This window comes from Hipposideros armiger, unplaced genomic scaffold (assembly GCF_001890085.2).
Source record: "Hipposideros armiger isolate ML-2016 unplaced genomic scaffold, ASM189008v1 scaffold_233, whole genome shotgun sequence".
In the NCBI taxonomy this organism is placed as follows: Eukaryota; Metazoa; Chordata; class Mammalia; order Chiroptera; family Hipposideridae; genus Hipposideros; species Hipposideros armiger.
In genome coordinates this window covers 2136514-2162866 of record NW_017731583.1, presented here as the reverse complement: position 1 = coordinate 2162866, position 26353 = coordinate 2136514, and the positions used below count along the sequence as shown (strand labels likewise).

The 26353-nt window shown below is 37.5% G+C and overlaps 1 protein-coding gene across 1 annotated transcript; it reads left to right on the top strand.

Moving 5' to 3' along the window:
• Positions 1-16699: 16699 nt before the first annotated feature.
• On the top strand, positions 16700-18743 carry CLDN8 (claudin 8). Its single transcript, XM_019654940.1, has one exon. It carries the CDS (start codon positions 16863-16865, stop codon positions 17538-17540), a length of 678 nt encoding a protein of 225 aa, XP_019510485.1. The 5' UTR covers positions 16700-16862; the 3' UTR covers positions 17541-18743.
• The last annotated feature ends 7610 nt before the right edge of the window (positions 18744-26353 follow it).

Genomic DNA, 26353 nt, shown 5'->3' with positions numbered 1-26353 from the left:
CCCTTCAGTACAATAAAACATGCTAGAACAGGGCTGGAAGGTGTTGGATAAACTCCAAGCCTGCCACCTAGTTCAGGCTCGTGTGTGCTTCCCTGTTCTTTCCCTCCACCTCTATCTCACTGCCTCTCTCCTTTCTATGTTTCTGTGACATCTGTTCTCAGAGTCTCTCATTTGCTCCCAATTTATCTCAGTGTTTATGTCTCTTTTGTATTTGATTCCACCAAAAGAGTTCTTTTTCTCTCCAATTCTGACTGTAATCTAAAACTTGAATACTTTTTAAAGATCTTTTTTTAATACTTGTTAAACATAATTTTAATTATTTCATTCTCATCTAAAGGAAAGTGAGTTGAATGTGTTATATTTTTTTAAAGAAACGTTCTACTCAGATTACTTTTTTATAATGAACTAGGGTTAAAGACTGGGCATTCTCAAGTAGAAAGAGCATGGACCATGTGTGTCCCAACTGTGTCATGTATTGTGCTTAATCTCTGAGGGCCTCAGTTCCTTAACCTGGAAAGCAGAGATATTACCTTGGAGAGGTGTCACAAGGATTGATACTATAAGGTTGTCGGAAAAGTCATGATGTATTTTGTCTATGTTTTTCAAAGGTCATTTATTATATAAAGAAAAAAGATCAATCAATGATATACTGCCCATTTTGTTCCCCATCTTTCAGTGAGCTTCATAATTCCTCGTTCATAGAAGGACCTGTCTTTATTTGCAAAGAGCTGAACAAAGTGCTGATTTACAGTCTCGTCTGAATTGAACGTTATACCAAGCAAGGAGTTCTGGAGAGCAAGACTAGTGGAAGTATGATGGTGCAAGGTCAGGTGAGTATGGTAGGTGTGGCAACACGTCCCATCCAAGCTCCAATAATTTTTGACGGGTGATCAAACTAGTGTGTGGTCTCACATTGTCGTGATGGAACACAACTCCTTTATGATTAATGAGCTTTGGACGTTTCTGGATGATGAATTTGTTCAAACTGTCCAATTGCTGACAGCACACATTTGAATTGATTGTTTTGTTCTTTGGTAGGAGCTTGAAAAACACGACACCTTTAAAATCCCACCACACTGAGAGCATAACCTTCCTCTGGTGAATGTCTGTTTTCGATGTCGTTTGAGGCGAATCATCACGTCGGGACCAAAACTGTTTGCACACCACATTGTTGTAAACAATCCACTTCTCATCACCAGTTATCATTCGCTTCAAAAAAAGGATCATTTTCTTCACGTTTAATGACATATCACAAATGTTTATACATGCCATCAAATGAACTTCTTTGAGTTCATGTGGAACCCACATATCGAGCTTGTTTATGTATCCCAGCTTCTTCAGGTGGTCATGAATGCTAGAATGACGGATGTTCAATGTTTCTGCAATCTCTCATGTCGTGTAATGTGGATTTGGCTCGATGAATGCCTTTATTTTGTCATCATCAACCTCGGTGGGCCTATAAACTTTATGCAACTTTTCACAAGCTTGACGCGCGTTCTTCCCTTTATGGAAGTAAAACAGTAAAATATAGCAAAAATGCACAGGTTGGTCTTCCATCTTCAACTTGTTGTAAAATCTCCAAACTCAACCAAATTGCTAAAAAATTTTTTAGAATGAAGCTAGAACTGTTAGCTGTTAAATGACGTAGCAATAACATAGATGCGAATGACTCTAGTACTTCCAAATATGAACTAGTGCCATCTGTTGCAAACATGCGTCATGACTTTTCTGACAACCCAATATAATCCTTTTAAAGCACCTGGCAAATCATAGGTTTTCATAGTCATCAGGCTATAAGTTACTAATCCCCACATCTCTTACCCCCTCTCCATGGCTGACCCTCCATACACAAAACACCTTTGTTAGTCAGCTTCATTTCTACATAGGCCTTTCTTTGTTTATTTGTTTAAGTCCCAGAGAGAAGACCATAACACCTCAATTTTCATTTGATATCACTAAGAAATATTTGTGGCCACAATAGTAATAGTTTCTTAAGGAAATACCTTTGGACTCCAAGAAGACACCATAACTTTTCAGTAGGCACTAGCTTTTCCCCTAGAGCTTAGTCTACTGAATTCCACACCCACATGATTGGATACAAATTAAGGTGTTATCCAAGGTGCAATTTTACAGAGGAGACATAAATTTGAATACTGATTGAGTCATAATTATGACCTCAACAATGTTCTTGTGTTTGTTTGTTTTTTCAAAGAATAATGATAGTATATCTGGTGTTTTAATGAACTTATAACCTAACACCTCAAAACATGTTAGGACTCTGTTTTGGAAATGAAAATGTAAGCCTGTATTATTTTTCCAACACTGCTAAGAAAGTTAGAGATGAGAATATGAAACTCAGCCTATTTAATTTCAAAGCACTCTTATCTGTGAGTTCATATTGTCCTCTTGATGGTCATTATGACTGAATGGCCACTGTGAGATAAATCAGTTCTGTGAGAATAATTCTGTTTGGGAGACATCAGATTCTAAACCCAGATACAGTATATTGGAATCTTATCATATTATGCAATTTTATTATAAGAGAAAACAAAATAATTTTTTTCTATTAGCTCTGCTTCAAATGTGCCATGAGCATTTTGAATTATCTTGAGGTTTGCACACTGATGGCAATGTTTATATATATAGTTCTTAAATCATTTCCAAGATGGAGTACATCACATCTTGAGCCATGTGATAAATTCCACTAGAAGAGCTTCCATTTTTTTTTTTAGCTCTAGCAGAATGCTTTTTTAATGGGTGATTAATATCAACATCAGTTGTATACAGAAAGTACGACATACAGAACATAGCCATATTACATATATATATATATATGTTCTTATAGGGCAAACACCTTCCCAAGATTTGACATTTCTTGTCCTTGGGGAAGAGATTTATTTCTTGAGTTGATATATATTGGGGAGCAATGCTACCCTGTGCTCTTAGCTGAAATGCTTAAGAAGCCTGTGTTTGTCTGACTCATGAGTCAACATCTTCTATTACATATACGGTATAATGTGGGTGATGACAAAATTGTCTCTAGTCAGGGCAGAGGCCCCAGCAACCCATTCAAGCCAGATATGTAGTTAGCCAGATTTGATGAACCTCAAATCTGTCCATTGACTTTTTTGAGGGGAATAGAGATCCAGATGAATTTGTTGCCCTGATCCATAATATTTGAGAGAACAGATTTTAATAACCACTAGATGAAGAATTGGATTGAACTGCATTACATATTGGACCGTATGCTATTTTTCCTGTTCGACACTGGGCAGTCTGGGTCTCTTTGGAATGTCTCTGTCTGGGAGAGTTGTGCAATACTCAAAGGAACACAGAGAAAAAAACAAAGCCAAGTAACAGAGCGTATCTCAAGCTATACCAGCCTATACACGTGACATTGGCTTCCATTTCCAAGGCACTGATACAACCAGGAAAACAAGAGAATGCATACAATCCATTAGCAGAGGTAAATATAGGTTTTGTCTGACCAGTAATGTTATTGAAATAAAATTTCTTTTAGAGAAAAGCAAATCTACAGAAACCAATTTTGTTGTATCTACTTCCTTGTTTTAGGGATTCTTAGGCAGTAAAAGATCAACAGAGGGGTTTTCATTCACTGTTATGTCTCCACCAGACAAACCAGTGTCATTTTCAGAGTGGAAAAACTTGGTACTTTGTGTTTCATGAAAGAATTTGAACACGTACCAGCCAATCTCCTTTTCTAATATTGTAACAGCACTTCAAGTTTCCACAATTTCTTTGACTGGGGAAAAGTAATATGAGCAGCTTGTAAATTATTAAGGTTACCTTTCAAAATGAAAACTGGTGTAGAAAGCAGTTTGCATTTTCCTTAGGAGCCTTTCAAACTGCTCCAGGTAACTTACAAATACATAAATTGCAAATATATTATTTAAGGGAAAAAATCTAGAAGTTTACATGAAACACCTAACTACTTTCTCCTCTTCTTTGTTTTTGTGCAACATGCAGAACTGAATTACCACATTCGGTACAGCTAGTGCGATTCTTCAGGGCGAAAGATAACTTTACTGATCACAGTGTTTATTCGTCCAGTCCCTTTATCCATGAGATCTAAGTCCTTCAGAGGGCCACTGATTCTTTTAACATTCCATGGAGGCAGTAAGCAGGTTCTGCTCTCCTGCTGTTGATGTGGAAATTGAAATAGTGACAACTCAGTTAAGGAAATTTCTTGAGGGCAATTCATATCTGGAAGTCACTGGGTCTTGACAAGTGGTTAGAAACTGGCAAATCTTACACCAATTTTTTCCCCACATGTTTTGTTGGCAACTTTCAAAATTGGATAATTTCACTGCAAAACCCAGGTTTCTGACTTCCTGTTACAAGTGGAAAGTTCTAGTAACATTGAGGTGCCCTCCCACGGGCAAACATCAGTTGCATTTGGGTGGCTTTGGGAACATGAGGGGAGCATGCACTGTCCTCATCTGCCCTGCATCATTCTTTTTGTTCTCTCCCTGTTCCCTGTAGGCATTTGTGTTTGGGACACCATGTTATAAATCCTATGATTGTACGATCAACTGAAAGGTGAATGAGAGTCATGCTCGCAGCAACTGTCCTCCCTAATGAGCCAACAAGCTCCTGGAGGTAGGGATTGTGTCTTCTTCATGGTTGAGTCTTCAGTGCCTAGAACGGTGACTGCCCTGTAATCAACATTGATGAATTAATGAAAGGATAAACACATGGAGGATTTAAGCTGACGTTGGAGTCAAGCTGTTAACCGCTGGGACCCTTTATGCCAGGAGACATTCTCTCTAGATGGAAAATGGACTGGAGAGGTTTTCCAGAATTGAACTTTGTTGATTGATTTTACATTTCTATAGTGACCAGTACCTGACACAAAGGGCTCATTGTAATTGGGAATTCAAGCCTAGAGTTAAAGGTGATACAGAATGAGTCCAAAGGATATAACAAATATGTAGATGAGCAAAGCATGGTAAAATGTAAAGTTAGACAAGGGTCTGTGAGAGCTTGGGGGTGTTAAAGTCCAGATGTGCCTCTGCCTTTTTCTTCTAGTCTATTCTCTGTAAGAAGAAGCCATTCACTGTACATTTATTCTATTTTATTCTGGGTGTTCCCCACCACAACTTCAGAGTCAGTTTTGAATTTCTCTGAGAGGGGAATGTCTTTTGTGAAACTTGAATCACCATGGAACCCTTTTTTAATGTCAGAGTCTGTTCTAAAGGAGATTTTTCACCTCTAAATCTCAAATGAGCAGCAAGAATCATGTTTGCATTTAGGGAGATGTTACATGCAAAGCTGTACTTTATTTTTCGTAATATATAGACATATATCAAGTACAGGATTCAACAAACATAGAATCTTCAAAGAAGAATCTGAAAGTCATTCCCCTATGACCTCCATCCATATGCATATACACACATTTGGGTTACTATCCCTGAGAGAGCCGCTATGCACAATTGGATATACCAAAAGCATATTTAAATAAGCTTCTTCTGTTTTGCTAATTCTGAAAATAGTTGCTCAAAATAGCATAAAATTTTAACAAAATTTGATTGAAAGATAATGGAAGCACACACACAAATGGTAACGTGCAAGCAAGTTTCTCACTATTTTCAAGCTTTGAAATGACATGGAAGCTGTTCATTGGAAGCTGAATAAAGCTTCCTTAATAGCTCCCTGAAGGAATTATCATTCACTCATTTGTAGTGGAAGTTCTTTCCCTTTCCTTTCTGAGTTCAGAGTAAATCACAAGGCAAATTGATAAAGGTAGGCTGATGCAAATTGAGGCTGCTATTCATGTAGCTTAATGCTCCTTGTAAATGAAACCCCTGCCTGGCAACATTATCATTAACTCATAAGAATTCCAATTTAAAGATGATCAAAGAAAACTAAGGTTCCCAAATACATTAGAACAACTTTTAAATAGCACTGGGGGAATAAACTTTACTTTTCCAGTGAGAGAATGCAAAAATACACATACCGCTTCTTTCTAAAATTAAAAAAACCTATAAGGGTCTTTCTTAATTTTCAGTTTTGTTAGTGTATTGAGAGGATCATAATTAAAATTCCCCAGGACATTAAAATTATTTATTAAATAAAAATGTATCCTAGATTCCCAGTCTACCAGTATTTGTCATAAATGGAGGAGTATTAGACTAATAATAGTTAGCACTAAAAAAAATGAAGATTTGTGTATGAGAAGAAGGGAGGGGGAGAATGAATAAGTAAGTGGAAGTCAACTTGCAGAGAATAATTAAGAAACTTGAAGAAAGCTGAAGCAAAATACTTGGGGTCCCTGGAACATTATTTTCACCTCTTACAGGGTGTGGCTAAAATGGCAGCGAGGGGCTGATAGAGCCACAGTTGAATATTATTTTAGATTATTTTCTGCTTAGATATTGACCTTAAAAAGTTATAGGATTTGCTTGTAGGGGAGATTAACAAAGTTCTATGTACTTAGTGTTTTTCTTTAACTTATTCATTATTTATTAGCTATTTCCTGAGCTCTTACTATGAATCAGGTAATGTTCCAGTAAATGGAGATACATTAGTGAAAAAAGACGAAGTCATTTTGCCCACAGCAATGACATTCTATTGGGGAAAACAAACAAACAAACAAACAAATAGACAAATAGGCAATAGGCAGTTTTCTTGGCTGCAGTGTGCTAGTTACCCAGAACTACCAAGGAGATATTAACAGCTGGGGCATAGAGGTTTTAGCACTGTCTGCGATATGAAATAAATATTGAGCCCTTTCTATGCACCAGGAACTTTGAAAGTACTTTGGTACAAGGATGGGTAGAACAGAGGTGATTCCTGTGTCATGTAGCTATGGCCCCATCTACAAAATGAAGCGTGCAGCAGATGATCACTCAGACCCATTCTGGGTCTGACATTCCATCCTAGTACTGTGCACAAAGGCCATGTACCCTTCCCTGTTCCAAGCTCTTGATCTGAAAGGACGCCTGGCTGGGAGAGACCAACCAGTCTGATACCAAAGGAAGGAGATAAAATTGTTGTTGGGGCATTGAGAAACCATAGCACCAGCTGACATTATGTTTGAGAGAGACTTTCAGAAGCCAGTCCAAAAATCACACAAAAATCCCTCCAGCAGGAATTCTAAAGAATGTTTAGGGAACAAGGATCAGAGAGAAGGGAAGATAAGAACAAGAAATAGCAGGTTGAATGAACCAGGAAGCTCTGACTGCCTGGGACAGCTGACATGCCTCTGCTGAGTGTTTACGGGCTCCCATAGGTGTTGGTCCATGAGTTTGACCATGGGTTGTTTGATTTTATTTCAAGGCCTCAAATGCCTTAGAGTTGATTTTTGTTTGGTTGGTTGGTTTTTGTTTTAATGGGGTGAAGACAGGCTGTTCTTGTCACCTGTCTGTGCAGTTAATGGTGGGCTTTTTCAAGGTGAAAAGAATGATTTGGATCTTTGGTGCAGCAGTGTCTTACCAGAAGCTTGGGAATGGGCTTCTCTTTCTTCCTTTCTTCCTTTCTTCCTTTCTTCCTTCCTTTCTCCCTTTCTTTCTTTCTTTCTTTCTTTCTTTCTTTCTTTCTTTCTTTCTTTCTTTCTTTCTTTTTTCATGTTGGAGCAGACAAATCTGGTATTTTTAAAGCTGTATCATCATGGACTGACATAATTATTATTTTTTTTAATGACTTAGTTTAAATATGACAGATTTAATTGACCCAGCAGTTCTCTATCCTACTGCCCCCTCAGGCTGCGCATATAAAAAAAATCATAAAAAGCAGAGACTATGACCTATATTTCTTGATCCCCAGATTCTATCACCGTGCCCTGTACATAGTGTACTTGTTGGATGGTTGGAAACATTCAGAAGATATTTATGAAACATCATTTTGAATATTTTACACAAATTATAAAATCCCTATAAATATTTGAGATAAGAATTTTTGAAACTTCACATTTTCCTAATATTCTCATTGAAAAAGATGTTAGTTAGCAAGTTCAGCACATTATAATATATTGTAATATTTTCTATCTTTTTTTTTTAAATAACTGAGAGCCAAAAATTCCATGCACTGCTTGTTCCAATAATATTCTTACCCAGCGTGGTCTGAAGTTGGTTTTAAGTAAGGCACTTAATGTCTCACCCTATTAAAATTTGCAAACACTGGTTGCCTAAGGCAGACAGAATCTTAATTTGAATTTTAAGTGGAAAGTTAATTGTTTTGTAAATTAATCAGTAACATGGCTTAGCTGTGTTTGCCAGGTTAATTACTTTTTCCTGCCCTGTTAACTCCCACTTTACAAGAGAAAGCCCTTTCCCTGCTTCCATATTCATTGTGTGCTCAGAAGGACCTATGTGTATGTGTGTTTTGCATGTGTGTGGCCTTTTCATTCATAAATTTCCATCTTATGATTTCTCATATTGAACAGTGGCTTTCGTTGTAGGAAATGGAGACACCTTATTTCTTTTCGTCCTGCTCAGAAAGCTCTTGAAAAGCCACAACGTGCAGAGCAGTAGTCCAGAGAATGGGAAGATCTAAAGCTATAAAGTAAAGGAAGCAACGGGTTAGATTTAGAGCCGGGTCGTTGCTCTGCGTCAAGAGCTTGGCCTCAGATGTCTGAAGACCTGAGTTCCTACATTGGCCTGTCTACCTGTGAGTTGTGAGGCTTTGGGACAGTAATTTAAACGTCATTAAGTCTTAGTTTCCTCAATAAAATTGATGTTATAATAATAGTACTGTTCTAATAAGGTGATTGGGAGGATCAAATAATAGAATCAATTAATGATGTCACTTAATCTTAATTTTTAATATCTTTATAATAATTGAATAGTTTTCATGATTAACACAGTAATACTAACTAATTTTTTAAGATTAAAAAATACATAGCTAGGGCCGGCCGAGTGGCACGATAGTTAAGAACTGGCTTGGGATGCCAGAAGGCCCCAGTTTGGATCCCACATATGAGGGCCAGTGACACTGACCTCTACAGCTAAGATGCTGAACAACAGCTCAACCTGGAGCTGGGTTGCCGTGAGTTCACCGGCGATGGCATAGGCTGCAGCCCCTGTGGCAGTGGGTTGCCATGGGCTACCGTATGTAGCCAGCAGCCAGCATGAGTGGCCAGCAGCCGCAATGAGCGGCCGTCCAGAAGCCGGCGACTGATCTGCCTCGTCCGGGAAGAGCGCATGATGGTGCCAACTTGGGCCAGTGAAGCAACGTCCTCCACAACTAGACTGAAGAACAAAACAACAGCAACTTGTCTGTTCCCCTTCCCCCAATTCCCCAGCACTGTTCCCATCCCCCCAATTCCCCAATTAAAAAAATATATATAAAAAATACATAGCTAGCATACAATATTATATTAGTTTCAGGGATACACAATAGTTATATTGTGTATATACCTAAAGAAGTGATCACCATAATAAGCCCAGCAACCACCTGACATTGTACCATGATAATCACAATATTATTGATTATATTTCTTATGCTGTACCTTACATCCCTGTGACTTATTTGTTTTATACCTGGAAATTTGGACCTCTTATTCTCTTTCCCCATTTTTCCCCTTTTTAAAATTTTTCAGCTACAGTTGACCTTCAATATTATTTTGCACTTCTTTCAGGTGTACAGCATAGTGGTTAGAAATTTATATAATTTAAGAAGTGATCCTCCTGACTAGTCTAGTACCCACCTGGCACTATACATAGTTACCATATTATTGACTATATTCTCTATGCTTTACTTTACATTCCTATGACTATTTTGTAACTACCTGTAACTACTATTTTGTAACCCCATGACTAATTTGTATTTCTTAATCCCTTCTCCTTTTTCATGGTGACCAGCAACCCCTCCTATCTATCACCCCAATAAATCTAGTACCCATCTGACACAAAACATAGTTATTATAATATTATTGACTATATTCCTTATACTATAGCCTACATCCCCATAACTACTTTGTAGCAACCAATTTGTACTTCTTAATTCCTTCCCTCTTTTCACTCACTCCTAATACCCCTCCCCATCTGGAAACCATTAAAATATTCTCTGTATCTATGAGTTTATTTCTGTTTTGTTTATTTTGCCCTTTAGATTTCATGTATAAGGAAAATCACATTGCATTTCTCTTTCTCTGTCAGACATACTTCACTGAGCACAATACCCTTCAGGTCCGTACATGCTGCCATAGATGGAAAGAACCCATTCCCTTTCCTGGCTAATCAATATTCCATTGTACAATATATATGTACCAACTCCTCTTTATCCATTGACAGACACCAAGGCTGTCTCCATATCTTGGCCATTGTAAATACTGCTACAATGAACATATACATGCACACATCCCCTCGAAGTAGCATTTTAGGTTTCTTTGGGTAATTATCCAGAAGTGGGATTACTTGGGTCCTTGTCTCTTGCTATAGCCTTTGTTTTAAATTCTATTTTGTCTCATATGAGAATTGCTAACCCAGATTTTTTCTTTTTTTTTGGTTCCATTTTTATGAAATATCTTTTTCCATTCCTTTACTTTCAGTCTGTGTGTGTCTTTGATCTGAAGTAAATCTCTTGTAGGCAGCATATGTAAGAGTTTTGTTTTCTTATCCATTCAACCACTCTATGTTTTTTTTATTAAAGCATTTAATTTGTTTACATGGAAAGTAATTGTTGATAAATATGTAGCTATTGCCATTTTATCATTTATATTTTTGATCATTTCTTTCCTTCCTTCCTTTCTTTTCTTTTTTCTTTTCTTTTCTTCTCTTTTGTCTTAAAGAAGTCCCTCTAGGATTTCTTGTAATTCTGGTTTGGTTGTGATGAACTCCTTTAGCTTTTTCTTGTCGGGAAGCTCTTTATCTTTCCTTTGATTCTAAATGATAGCCTTGCTGGGTAGAGTAATCTTGGTTGTATGTCCTTGCATTTCATCACTTTGAATATTTCCTGCCAATCCCTTCTGGCCTGCAAAGTTTCTGTTGAGAAATCAGCTGATAGTCTTATGGAAGCTCCCTTATAAGGTAATATTTTAAAAAAATATATTAAGCATATGTAGTCATATTGAAGATATTATCCTACATGCTTTTTCATGTCTCTTTGCTTGCATAATTAACCTGACTTAAATTTAATGTGAATTGCTGTGGATTCAAAATAAAATTATGAGAAATCCTATTTTGTGGCCCTATTCATTATTTGATGTTACCATTTCCAGTCCTAATGAATGTCTCTACCTGCCTAGAAATTCATCTCCTTTCTTAAGAGCTATGATGACTGTGTTTAAATTCTCTTATGGGCCTTTTGTTGTCCTCATTTAAAGGTGCACATCATCCTTTATGTTTTATATAAAAAAATTACATGAAATTAAGAGATTTTTTAAAATTTGTTTTCCAAGCAATTCCAAAAATAACCATGTAGGACATATTTTTATGCAACTTAGAAATGTTTTTATTTTGGCTTTTGGTCAAAGATGGATACGACGTTAGTGAGTAACAGAAAAGAACAATCCTAGTGTACTAATGAAGTGTACTGTAACATCATACCTCTGTTAGTCATTAATAACTCCCTGTAAAACACAAAAGAAATGTTTCCTGTATTAACAATAAGCAGAGGGCACTGGATATATGAAAATGTTCTTGGTCATTGCACTGAATTTGTTTAATTCTTCTTTCAGCAAAATACATATTCAGTGGTGTCTAGATCATTAATTACCATGAGCTAGTCTATCATTAACAAACTATCAACATGAAGACAAGAATGGCGGATAGATAGGAAAGGTGCACCAATGGTGACATCAGATTGGCTACTCTCTGAAACTCTAAATAAAGAATCATTGTGGTGTGATTACTCCAGTAGAAACTTCTCTAAATAAAGAACCTAAAAAATAGATTTCAAGTATCAGTGAATCCTATATTAAAAAAAAAAAGTCACAAAGCTTGGCCACACAAATAATTTTCAACAGTGTGCTAGTGAGAAAAACAAAAATGTGCTGAACAAATTTTGTTTCTTCATTAACTTTGAATATATGTGTCAACATGAGAAATTCCCTTTCTTTGTTTTTCTTTGGGAGATGGTAGACAAAATAGGAGAGAACCTGGGTTTTAGGTACAAATCTGGGTTCCGTTTCTGTGGATCTAGAAAACAATAGCTGTACAGCCTTAGAAAAAGCACACCTTCTATTGAGTTTTAATTTATTCAATTATAAAAGGTGGCTTCTCTGGACATTTTAAATATCAGGTGTAATGCAGGTAAGGAACCTGTGGCATAGAAACATTTAATAATCAGTAGCTATTGTTATTAACAGCAAGTTCCAGCTCCTTTTAAAGTTTTTCTCAAATCATTACATTCAGGTTGATTCATGTCAATTTTGTCCATAGAAATTACTCGTTAATTTAGAGGAAAAAAAATCTCACAATATATAGTTTAATTAAAAATATTTTTTCTAGTATTTCCAGTCCTTTAGTGGGGATCTCAACTATACCATACTCAATAAAGCACATAAACCTGTCTCAAAAGAGGTCAGAGTTCACCACAACTCAGATTTTAATTTTTTAAAAGTGCATTGAAAAGTAGAAGAAACATAGAAGCATTTCAATAATCATTATTCCCATTGTCTATTTTCTTTACTTATGTTGGCGCCCCGCAACACCCCTCCCCCCGCTTCGATCCTGGAAAAAAACAACAACCCTTGAAACGATACGACTAGACCCCTCAGAATTATGAGAATTTAATTGCCCGGATTAGTTAGTAGCTAGATGCTATGGATGCGTGTTTGTGTCTTCCCAAATTCATATGTTGAAACCCTAGCCTTCAATTTAGAGGTGGAGCCTTTGGGAGGTGATTCAATTTAGATAAGATCAGGAGGGTGAAGCCCTCATAATTAGTGTCCTGATAAGAAGAGAAAGAGAAGAGCTCTTTCACTCTCTCTCTGTGATGTGAGGGCATAGCAAGAAGATGGCCATGGCCCCCTGTGAACCAGGAAGAGGGCTCTCACCAGAACTCCACCATCTGGTCCCCTGATCACAGACTTTTCAGCCTCCAGAACTAGGAGAAATTAATTTCTATTGTTTAAGGCACCCAGTCTATTGCATGTTGTTAAAGTTGACTAAGATGGTAGGCAATTACTATACAGGAAGGACTTAGTTTTTAAGCAGAGCAAGTGAATGTAAACATAAATCATAGTGAGGTGGTGAATATTGAGGGCTACTAATGATAATAGATAGAGACCTGTGAGAACAGAGCACGTGAGCAGCTAGTCATCATGAAGGACAAATACGATAAATAGGGTAGCAGTTCAAGAACGTGCGTGTAGCAATGCAAAGTATTATTTTGGGAACAGCAAACAGAGATCTACTGATATATTCACTTGTTTTCTCTGGGCCAGGTGGTCAGCCAAATACAGTTAATTGACAGTGAAAAATAAATAAAAATAAATAAGGTTGAAAACTGTCAACACAACAGAAAAAATTAAACGTAAAAACAAATTCAGAAAACAATAGAAACTGGCAACTGTTTGACTGACAGAAGCAAAGATTATTTCAAGGAGTGATGAGAATGAATAGGAACCCCAGACTAAAGAGTTGTTGGTTAAGGATTAATTGCTGTAAGAATAAGAATGACAAAAAGAATAAGAATGACAAAAACAAGGGCAGTCTGACAGTGACATTGTGCGTTATTGTTTGTAAAGAGAAAGTATTTGCATGTGTCATGTAGTTATCAGGACTGACTTTAATTGCTAAACTTAAATCATGCTTCGGATAATATTGCCAAGGGAAACCTCCAGAGGGAACACAGTGGGTCAATATGAGCATGCTTTTCTTTCTTGGTCCTTGGTAATATTTTAGTTCTTCCATAGAAGTGGATGTACACACTATAAACCAGGGGTCAGCAAACTTTGGGATGGAAGAGCCGCCAGGGGTCAGCAAACTGCAGCTCGCGAGCCACATGCGGCTCTTTGGGTACGTACACGTGGCTCTGAAGTAAAAAAATGACAATAAAACTATCATAGTTTCATTTATAAAATTTTTAAAGGATATTATTCACATAATGGTGATTATGTAAAAATATATTTATGGCTCTCGAATAATTTTTAAATTGTTGTGAGGGACAAGATTGGCTCTTCCAGGGGTTGGCAAACTTTTGAGATGGAACGTACCCAGAGAGCTGCATGTGGCTCGCGAGCCGCTTTGCCGACCCCTGTTATAGACTAATGTGTTTAGGTCACCCTGTAGTTCTGAATTAAAGAACAGTAAAAATGTTACTAATCTGATATTCTCTAATGATTACTGCTATCTGAATTTTGCAGGCAAGCTAATCATCTCAGTAGGGACAGAGTATTAAAGTAGATAAACAGTTAACTTGACTTTTTAATCTCGGAATTTAAGCCTCTTGGTCCTTAGTAAACTTATTAGTGCCATTTTCCTCTGTCTTTCTCGTTTTCCTTGACCTTTAGGGCAAAATTATTTCAAATTATCATGGGGTTAATTGGATCACTGTGTAATAAGAAACTTACCTGGATGCTTGGGGTTAGTTTCTACTAGGGTAGCTGGCTCTATAATTATTTATTGTAAACTTAGGGTTGTTGTTTTTTGGGTTTTTTTTGTTTTTTTTTATTCTGATCCTAATCTTTTGGCTGGGAGCAGTTCAGTAGGAAAATACTAATAATTTTGAAATGAGGAAAATATTTTTGCATAAAATAAGTTCCTGGTACAGCTCAGTGCTTAAGGGAAGAAAGGTTTAGTAATACAAAAAAGCAAACAGATATATCACTGCATACTTGGGAGGCAGCTCCCATGCAGACCCAGGCTCTCAAACACATAGAAACCTACATCCCTCAAGTTTTTCCATTTTAATCTGGATCTTCAGCAAGTTTAAACACAGTGCCTAAAAAATATGTCACACACAAATTTGAAAATAAAGTTTGATTTGATTACTTAAAAGTTTTTTTGGGGGGTTGTCATTATATCAGCTAGTTATATAATTCCTTTTTCATTTTCCGATTTTGTCAGTCATGCCCTTTTCCCAGACTGAAAATTAAAGATTAAAAAAAAAATCTGCTGATTTGATTTCAGCTCTCCTTTTGTGGGTTGTAGATGATTTTTCCAAGATTACCCTATCTCCCTCTCTGTCACCAATCTGTAACTGACAAGCCTGAAGGAGAAAATGCTAGCTATTTTCTGTCAGCATAAGGGACACACTGTAAGTTAGTCCTTAACAGGTCAACAGATGAGGAAACAACAGTAAATATCAAGCTTTAATTTTTTCTTTCTTACTTTCAACATGTCCAGTTTAATAAAATAAAATAATAACAACTTAGACTACTATACATTCCTTTAACTTTTTTAGAAGACAGTTGATTTTGGCATCTTCCTCTTCCCTTCCCTACCATGTACCATTTTTGTTTCCATAATCTCTATAAAACACTCAGATTTTTTGGACCATTAAATTTTCAAAGTTTAATAAGTGAACAGGAAACATTTTCTCCCGTGCTCACATTTAAGGTAGTATGACGAAGCAGAGAAGACATAAAGTTGTAAAGAAATGATAGTTTTTATGATACAAACAGGAAAGGAATTCAAGTTCAGCTTGAAGCTTGGCAAGACACGACAGAGGGCTCAAGGTGATCTTCAGAAGATAATTGCTGGTGGAATTTTCCAATACCAACACGTATGTTTATTTTAGTGACACTGTTGTAATTATCATTATTTTGAGAAGGAACAGTTCAAGCTGCCCTACATTCAGGGGCTTCTAATTCCTTTTGCAGAAATGGTATTAAAGACAAGTTTAGTTAACACCTAATATAATTTAGTTCAATGATTATGGTGACCTTGTCTTATAAAAATTTTATTTAGAAATATCAGCCATTTGTATAGACCCAGGACTCTTGTATCACCTGCAGACTTCTAGTTGCTTCAGTCCAAGAAGACAGAGCAGCACACAGAGCAACAACATAAGCCAGCAATCTGTAAGACATTTTATCATTCAATTGCTATTGTGTTTGCTACATAAGATCATATAGATTCCTTTTGTTATTTTTACAATTTTTTCCCTTATAAAAAGATTCGAATTCCAATAGGTATTTTTTTCTTATACATTCCCCCCCCCCCCACTGTAAATCAAGGTTCAAATGCCAACAGATAGTTTTCCTGGATAAAAAGAAATGATATGTGTTTGGTGCCGTGAAGTACAACTACGTGAGCCTTATTCGTCCTCTGGCATGTTCTGTTCCCTGATCTCACCCCAGCCGAGTCTGCTTTGAAGTTGTAGACAAATTAAATCAACCTCTTGGATCCCATGTGTCCCAAAGAATGTGGTTCCCCAGGTATGAGAAATCTATCAATCCCCTACTCTCCTTTCACTTTGGCATCTTGACAAGCCCTAGCCAATTTCTTAGGCTGATATTTTATTTTATACCTTTGTCACAGCAGCTGTGACTCAGTTTCAGAATTGCCTGTACAAAGTGTACCTTTTCATGTAACAAGGGATTGGTGCATTTCTTGATGATTGTGCAAACATTCCTAATTATGTCTATAGGTAAACATACCGCTGTCTTCTTAGAACACTGAGAAGTACAAAGAATGTTTATGTGCAAGTCCAGCCGTTCCAAGTATCTCTTGTTGGTTTAGACACACCTGGTTACCATCCCCCTTATTGGCCAAGAAAGTTGCCCCACCTGATTTGTAAGTTTACCTGTTAATGGTGGGGAGGGGGGGGGCTCAGCCAGTCAACACTGGATCTAACCTAGCTGGAAGTAGCAAAGCCGTGCTTATTTGACAAACCACTGGGTTCTGAGTTCATTGCTAGAGGAAAACTGTTCTCTCCTGGGGCACAGAGCACCTTGCTTCAGAGCAGTCCTGCTAGCTCGGGAGTCCAGTCAGCCAAACTCATCCCAGAGGGGGATGGCTACCTCTGCCCTGCAATACGCCGGACTGGTGCTTGGTGGTGTTGGCATGGTGGGCACAGTGGCTGTCACCATCATGCCTCAGTGGAGAGTGTCTGCCTTCATTGGAAGCAACATTGTGGTCTTTGAAACCATCTGGGAAGGACTGTGGATGAATTGCATAAGGCAAGCTAACATCAGAATGCAGTGCAAAATTTATGACTCCCTGCTGGCTCTGTCTCCGGACCTACAGGCATCCAGAGGACTCATGTGTGCTGCTTCCGTGCTGTCCTTCCTGGCTTTCATGACGGCCATCCTGGGCATGAAGTGCACCCGGTGCACTGGGGACGACGACAAGGCGAAGGGTCATGTCCTGCTCGTGGCTGGAATCATGTTCATTATCACAGGTCTGGTGGTGCTCATCCCTGTGAGCTGGGTTGCCAACTACATCATCAGTGACTTCTATAACCCAATAGTGGATAACGGCCAAAAACGTGAGCTTGGAGAAGCCCTCTACCTAGGCTGGACCACGGCGCTGGTGCTGTTGGCTGGAGGGGCTATATTCTGCTGTGCTTCTTGTGGCGAGGAAAAGAGCAGTAGCTACAGATACTCCATACCTTCCCATCGCACACCCCCAAAAAGCTATCACGTGGAAAAGAAGTCACCAAGCGTGTACTCCAAAAGTCAGTATGTGTAGTTGTGTGTATGTTTTAAACCCATGCAAATGACTAAAATGTCCACTATTTTCCAAAAATGGAACCTAAAGGAACATTGACTTGCCATTCTTAAGTGCTGAACATTAATTGCAGGAACTGTGCATCAGCTATTTATGATTCTATAAGCCGTTTCAGCAGAATAATGAGATACACAGTGCTTTGATGGTTTTAGGAAGTGCAGTCAGTTTTCTAAAATGGTTCATGCGTCTTTTCCTTTTATCAGTTACTTCAAAATGACATTGTTAATGACTATTATTTTATAACTGTGATTTCTCTATGACAGCATTCTGTACGTAGATGAGAGTGACGTTTATATCTCACATAAATAGAGACAGGCTTATATGGTTGTATTTTAAATGAAACACTGATCCATTACACTGAATAAATAGAATTCAACTATTGCTTTTTAGGGAACTCGGGGATAAGGCTGAAGATGGTTAATATTAAATGTTTAAAAACAGCTTAGCAATTAATGCACTTGATTTATAATGAAGATTAAAAAGAAGGCTTTAATCAGCTGTATAAAGGAAACTAAATGGCTTTTTGATATCCTGTTTTCCTAGCTTCTTTATACTTTTTCCCTAGAGGCCTTCCTTTTCTTGTATATTAAATGAACATTTTTTAAAAGGCAGATATTCTGTTAAGAGGCTTTGCATTCAAATGGCTTTCCAGAGCTATGCTAAGAAGAAAGAGAAAACTGGGATCTATGTAAACATGAAAGACTTCAGGAAAGTGAAAAATTTTCTTCCTCTTAAATTTTTGTGGTTGGGGAAAGAGGCATTTTGACAAGAAATCATATGTGTATGTGAATATTTTAATAACTACTTAAATAAAGACTTTGGGTTTTTATCAATGTAAATAACAGGACAGGAAAATAATGTATTGTTTTGTTTGCTCTCCAAAAAATAAAAACAAACTGTACTTTATGAACTCCATCTTCTCCTATGTGGATTCCTACGTCAAAATTGTCATCTCAGTTGTCAAGATAAATTTTTTACTTATTCTATTTTTATTCGGTTTTGCTAAGGTATAGAAATATGATATCTTTGTGTTTCCCCCAAATTTGATGCAATTGTTCATCCAGTTTGAAAGTTTATATCTACATTTTTCCAGTTTAAGTGACTATGTATATTATCTGCTTTATATCCTTTGTATTAATAAATTTTTCTTTTATATTAATTTGATATTTTTTCACTATTCTCCATTTTTTTGGTTTCATTTTTATTAACTTGTAAAGAGTTTTTGAAAACCTGATATTTTGGGATCTCTAATTTTCAAAAGAATATTGAAGCCACACTTGAAAGATAAAGGTAGATTTAGCATTAATTTTTGAGAATAGAAAATACTATATTTCACTTAACAATACTGTACCTTTGAATCACTGAATTCATACACTAATATTTGATGCAGATAATATATTTGTAATGTATTAACATAGTATTGTAGGTCTCAACAAATCTATATAATATAAATATTATGTATGTAATAGCCATCTCTGTAAAAACTTTCCATCACTGAATACATTTCTACCTTGAGAAATAGTATCAATTAATAAGAATGGTTAATGTTTGTGGGGCATGGATTATATGCTAGGACCTCTACTGTTTTACATGCATTATATCATTAAATCTTTTATGAGATTGATATGATTAGTTCAATTCACAGATGTGGGCATCTCGGAACAGCTCATTGGTTACCCAGTAGAGTCAAGAGCAAGAAATAGGGACTGTCTGACTTCATAGGTCATGTTCTTTCTCTTCAGAAAAAGAGTTTTTCTTTAACAGTGTCCAGTTTATAAATTGATCTTTGCATGTGGAAATGACATGTTTAGCTACTGTTAGTTGGGAACATTTTAGTGTTTTTTTCTGGGCTTGGTGATTTTTCCAATAGCTAAGCACTAATTTGTCCTAGGTAATTTGGCCATATAGGGTCAAATCATTGATGAGAACAGGAAAAAGAGAACTAACTGAGCACTTTGCAGAAGCAAATCCAATCTTCTAAGTACTGTCTTTAATCAAACATCCTTTTTACCTAGAAAGCCCGCTTGAATGACCCAAACTCAATTTATTATTTCCCTCTTCTTTTTCATAAAACAGAATCATAACAGTGCTGGTTTCCTTTTGGCATCAACTCGAGTATCTCTGCAATCTTTCTCTAACTTTCCACACTTAAATGTCATCTCATTTCTTTCATCTATAGATGAAGAAGCCTTCTAGACTTGTGTTACTGCCTGTGGCACTTTCTTCCTCCAGCTACTTTCCATGTCCCCATCTCAGTTTTTTATAGATTGCAAGCCGGGCCCCATAACTCTCTGCCTGTATTTCTCATAGGAATGCTCCCTTGCCAATAAGGAGAACTATCTTATAATCATTACAGCAAGTTTTATCACACAGTAACATCAGAGTATAACCATTTCTGAAGTTGATGTCCAGAAACTAGAATAATTCACATGTCAGAGGCCTTCTTTACCATCCTCAAAGAGATGCACTGGAATCAAGAAATGGTTTGATTGGGGGCAAATTACATACAGGTGGACAATTTATAATGTAGCTTTATAATGTAGTTTTACGGGAAACAATGCCATGTGATGGAAACAATACAGGGACGCAGAGGACAAGGTTTGATCCCATCGCTATATAGCTACCCTTTTTTCTCTTCCACACGGTACTACGTGCTTCCCCCACCGTGAACCCCTTCTGCGGATTCTGTACCCAGAATGACGCCCTCATATTGCAAAAACAGTTATAATATTAAGCTATATTATGCTAAGAGCTAGGGATACAGAGTTATTGTTTTCAAGGAATTTACAGTCTAACAGGGAAAGAGTGAGAAATATAACCTTTACTACATGCCTACCATGTGCTTGGTGCTTTCTCTTTAAGTTATCAATCCTCTAAGAATTGTATGAATTACATACGAAATCATGAAAACACTGAGTCTCAAAGAAGAGATATAAATATAGATAATCAATCTCACCTATATAGTATTCATCTCAAAGAGATTAAATATATGTATATATGTCCCCTAATTCAGGAGCCTGTGCTCTTCCTACTGCGATATCCACCCCATGCGTCCTTCCCAGAGTCAACCTTCTGACCAACAAATGGCACATCACCACCTTTTCCACAAGGCTTCCCTGTGACTCACTGGTTACAGCGCTCCTTCCACCTGAGTCCCAGGGTCAACCGAACCACCAGTCTTTGCCACACTTTAGGTCCCCTTGTTCCCTGCTCTACCTAATTTACTGATTTTTAGTTCCTGACATTCATTTCCTCTTCACTTGGCCTGAAATGTATGTTTTTAGACTCCTATCTTAGGCCTTCTAGTTTAAATTCGCCAGCTCTTTCCTTGTCCTGAGAAAGCCTCCCTGAGCTGCTTAAACAGAGTCCCTGCAGCCCCCTCCCCCAGCCCTGACCTCAGAACAATGCCAAGTAGAGCTGCAGTTGGGACCCAGCCAACAGGCAGAGCCCAGAGGCCGATTTTCTGCAAAGTTTCTGGTTCTGCCAGTTTCCAGGAGGAAAGAGCACACTGTGTTCAGCTCCAAGAGTAATGAGAAGCAGGGATTCCTGGAGCAGAGGCCTGAGGCTGGGCCTTAAGCTTCACGGGCATGAGGCTGTGGGGTCTACCTGCTTCACAAAGAGTCCCGGGAGGAGGGAGGCATTTGTACAACTGTGTCATTTTATGGAGATAATCTCAGGGCCTGCAAAACTGCAGACTCATGCAGGGACTGGATTCCTCCTTAATCTGGAGCCTCTGAGAGCAGCGTAACTGACAGCGAGGGTACAGGGCACAGACTGCTGGGGCACAGAGGTCACTGCCCAGGGCTCCATAGCGAGGCAGCAACTTCCAGGAGGTCACTAGATTGCCAGCCAACAGTGAGAATTCCTGCCAGCCTACGGTTAGCTATTACTAATTACAATAACTTAACTTAACTGCCACAACAAGGTCCCTAGAATCACGTAAGAGAACACCAAATGGGACTCAACAGCCAGGAAAAGGAAGTGTGAGCTGAACACCCATAACTGGCAGGCAACCTTTAAAGAAATGGATCTCCTGGGAGAGAGGACATCGTATACAAAAAAATAAATATCTGTAAGAGCCTGAAGCAAATCAAAGGACAGGATCAAAAGGCTTCTTGTAACTAAAATAACAAGATTTTCACATTTAAAAAGTCTTCAGGGAGCTGAGAGTTGAAGGATGTCACTGCTGAGGTAAAAATTGGATGTTTGGAAGATCAAGTGAAAGAAGAGCTAATGTAGAAAAAGATATAATCCATGAGAAAAAAATATAAAGGGCTTGGAGAATAAATTCAATGACCTAAGAGGCAAATTCAGAGAGAGGGATAAAAAAACAAACAAACAAACAAAAACACAGATGAAAGGAGGGGCAATCACTTAAAAAAATATCAATGCTTAAAAAAAATGCTCAAACTTTCAAATAAAAAGGGCTTACTGAGGTCTTGGGAGGAAAAAGGTGTACTTAAATTTTTAACTTCTAAGTATCCAAGCTTCCACCAGTCATGACAAATTACTTAACAACAAAAACAAAATATCATATCTCCATCAAATATTTTAACTACAAACCTAGAAGCTAGAATTAACCAGGAAAGGATTAACAAGAAAAGACAATGAGAAAGCAAGGTCCCTCACCCAATAAATCTATTGCCAACAAAAATTGCATTCTCCTGTTAGTGAGAAAGGAAGGCATTTTGTGGCTGGTCCAGGATCCAGTACAGCTGATCCAGAGGAAATACTAAAGCAACAGATAACTAATGAGGCTGCAAGAGCGGATAGCCGGAGAGGAGAGGAACCTTGGTCAGCCATGACTCTGGAAATAAACGGAAGGAATTCGTTGGACCAGAGTTGGGAGGAGGGTTTGAAGTGTTCAGGCTGCCATCTTGTGGAACTCCTCTCAACATCACACTGCAGACGACTACTATGAACATGTCAAAGTTTAACCTCAAGTTCAGAACTACTGCTTTCCCAGTCCTACAGACGAGTTCAACATTTTCAGCATGGAAAACAAAATAAAAAACATCTAATGATCTAGCCTCTTTTTTCTTCTGCTATTCTGCCACAGGCTCCACAGTGCTCATATTTAAGCCTTGTCAGGCTCCATGTCATTTCTTCGCCTTCCAGGAATTCTTTCTTCCAGACCTTGAGCATCTGCAGTGCCCTCATCATCCTTTATGCCAGGTGCTATTGAGACCTTGATGCTGCCCATCCTGGCACCCTCTGGCTGCACCCATTCAGCACCCTTGGGCCAGGTGGAGTTCAGTGTCAGCCCAGTCCAGATGCACACCAACAACCAACTGACCCCACCTGTCCACTCTGGGAAGGAAACTTAGTCTTTGTTAGATGAAGAACTCTATGGGCTCCCTGTTTGTCCCACAAATGACCCTCGATTGTGAAGCCTCTCTCTGCCCCGTATTTCTAAAACGACTGGCTATCCTTTCCTTGACTCCTCTTCCTATGTCAGTAAATACACATGGAATTATTGGAAGCAAAAAGAACCTTTTATAAAAAGACAAAAAATATATCAGAAGTGAACATTTTCCTGATTCAGGAAAACATGTATATGATCTTTCTTACCATCCATACATTTAGATATTTCTTGGTTTTTCTCCTGATACCCCATTGCCCTTAACCACCAGCCTCTAAAATGGTTAACTGTGTTGACGGGAGTCCTTCTGTCTTTGGTTCTTTCTGCTTTTTGTAACTGATGTGTGAGAGGAGTGCTGGGAAGGAAGGAGACCCATTGCTAAAGGTATTTGCTTTTGTCTGCAACCTTGTAAGAATATACTTGTGCGAGCATCATAAATGAATGATTTTTCTCCCTTGGGCCAGGTTCCCTGTTTTTTATTTTTATTTATTTATTTATTTATTTATTTATTTATTTATTTATTTATTTATTTTTATTTGAAACTAGAGATTTGGGTAGATATCTCTTCATATCTATATGGGGATCCTCTTTGAAGAAAGAACTGTTACTTATTAAATGCTAAATTGTGGAAATGCTTTGGAAATTAAACTATTCTCCAGCTTGAAAGCTGAGAAACCTTCCAAGAGAAATGAAGTGCACTGTTTTAGCCCAAATCTTGACGTAATGATTTTACTTTTATCAAAGGAAGAATGAAGAGAGAAAAACAGATTCAGCATTAGGAACTGTTATGGGTGTTTCTTGCTGTATAATAAACTATCCCAAAATTTAGTGTCTTAAAGCAACAGCCATTTTATATATCATGGTTTTGTGAGTTAGGAAATCAGGTAGGGTTTTGAGTGGGCTGTAGCAGTGACTTCAGCTGGTAGCTGAGTCTAGAGTCAACAACAGTTTCCCTTACTGCCTGATGCTTGGCAATAATGCCTGAATGTCTGGTCTCAGATGGGCCCCTCTACTTGTACATGTGGTCTAAGGTAGTACCTTCTCACCGTCTCCTTCCAGCAAGGTAGTCAGACATCTGACATGGTAGCTGAGGGCCCGAAAGATCCAAGGGAAGGAAAATAAAAACCACCAATGCTTTTAGGAATCCTGCTCCCCTTTCCATCATCTGCAATTGGTCAAACCACCCCAGGGTCAAGGAAAGGGAAAATAAACTCTACGTTATGATGGGAGAGCCATATTTAATCTAAAGCCATATCTAATTCCCTCTAGGCCCTGTGAATGGAAATCTCCAAGATAGGGTCATTTATATCAAAGGAACTAAAATGGAGCAGGGAGGCCATAAAAAGTCTGCCTCATGCATACTCCATCCATGAACTTTTGAACTTTTAAGTAAACTATGTAACTACATCTTAGACTTTACTTCTTGTTCACCATAACAACCAGATCATCTGCATTCTTCACTTCGAAAGAAGCCAATGAGTTTTACCAGCCAGCCTCCTTCATTTGCATAGAGGACCTAAATGAGAACTGCACTGTGGTTTTTTGCTTTTATACACCGTTCTTGACTTTGTTCTGTTTGAAGCACAATTTTGGTTTGTACTTGAATCTGTGTCCCCAGGATTGCAATCCCTTCTTTGCTCAAATAAATGCTTTTTATTCTTTATTACAGCCTAAACTTCTGTTGTTGTTGTTAATGGCCCAAAGTGGGCTTTTAAGAACTTAGAGAAACTTTTCTTTCAAATAGACTTATTTTATGAAACAAAGGCACAGATTAAAAGGTGTGTTTTTTATTTCAAATGAAATAAAAGAGAATATGAGTTTTCCATTGAACAAAAGCAGGTGCAAGGAACAATACAAATTAAATATAAGTAGCTTAATTCTCCCTGTTGAAAATAAGGGAAGCAATTTCCCTCCCCTGCTTTTTGTCAGAACATTTACTTTTGAAAACGTGTAATTGAAAGTATTTTCTCTTCTTTTTGGAATATATATAATAATGCCTTAAAGAAAAAAGCTAAATAGGCTTTTTGTGAGCCATATGACCCAGGAATGACCTTCTGTAGGACCTAGGAGCTAATTCTCTGAAATGCAAACATTAAGAGAAATAGCCCCCCATGCCATCTCCTGGTTTCTATGGGAGGGGTAGGATCCTAACTTCAGTGGGCATCTTCCTCCAAGTCGCAAAGCAAACAATCATAAAAATATGAGAAGTTTGTTTCTCCTTCAGATAAGGCCAATTAGCTAACATAAATGGTCACCCTAATTACCAGGTAAATGTAGGATGAACTATAAGGGTCTCAAAGGTGCTGTCAAGTCCTTTTATTGAGGTATAGTTAGTTATCATGAAAAGGTGTGTAATGGGTTGTATCTGCTTGGCTATATAAAAAGGTTAGATTTCTTTCTGTCTTTGCAACCTCTTAGCCGATTGAGTGTGGTGCACGTCACATTTTGTTTTAATGTTTATTCAATAATGAAACTGTTTTTTTTTTTTCTACTACCTTTGTGGAAAGGTTTTCTGGGTTGGAAGATTTTGTTTTTAATTCTATTTCCCCAACATAGAACAAGATAAGGAAAAAAATGAAAACAATTTCTATCATCTAGGAGTTTATGCTTGGTAATAATCAGAGATGTCCCTAAATGTTTTGTAAATTTATGTTCATCTGAACCCTGCTTATATTGATGAACAGTTGGAAACAATCCAAGTGTCCCACAGAGAAAGGTTAAATAAATATGGTGTGTCTGTCCATTCAGTTGCATATTTTCCAGCTATTGAAAAATCTTTAATGGTCTAAATATTGCTGTTGATATAATGTTATGAAAATAGAATAAAAGGAGTCTAAAAATTTCATATTCATTATACTCATGATTAAAACTCTCTCTCTCACACACACACACACACACACAAAATGAATGCACACAACACTTATGGACACACATCCACTTGAAAGGAAATGACTGGGAAGAAAATTATTAAAACGTAAAATTATATGTGATTATTGTTTACTTTTACATTTTTTGTGCTTTCATTTTTAATATTCAAATATTTTCATAGTGGGAAAATCAATAAACTTTTAAGCAAGTAAATTTTAAGGATGGAAGTATATTAAAAACAGTAGATGGTTGACTTAACTTGGCTGAAAATCAGAAGAGTTCTGTGGACGAAAGAGGTGAGAAAAGGTCATCAAATTCTGAGGAAAATAATAAAACTATGGAAAACAGTGATGGCAAATAACGAAAAAGATAAAAAGTGACAGATGAGTAAAAAAATAAGAGAAAGGATCAAAGAATATTTTTAAGATCTGTGTAAATAAAGATGTGATTGAAAGACAGCTGGTTTACCACGTTTCAAGCAAAATTAATAATCTTAAGTGAAAAACTAAGAGCTACTTTGATAAAGGTTTCCTATTTTAAGTTG

Excerpts from the sequence above, each read along its gene's own strand:
- CLDN8 (XM_019654940.1), top strand. The coding sequence starts at position 16,863 with ATGGCTACCTCTGCCCTGCAATACGCCGGACTGGTGCTTGGTGGTGTT.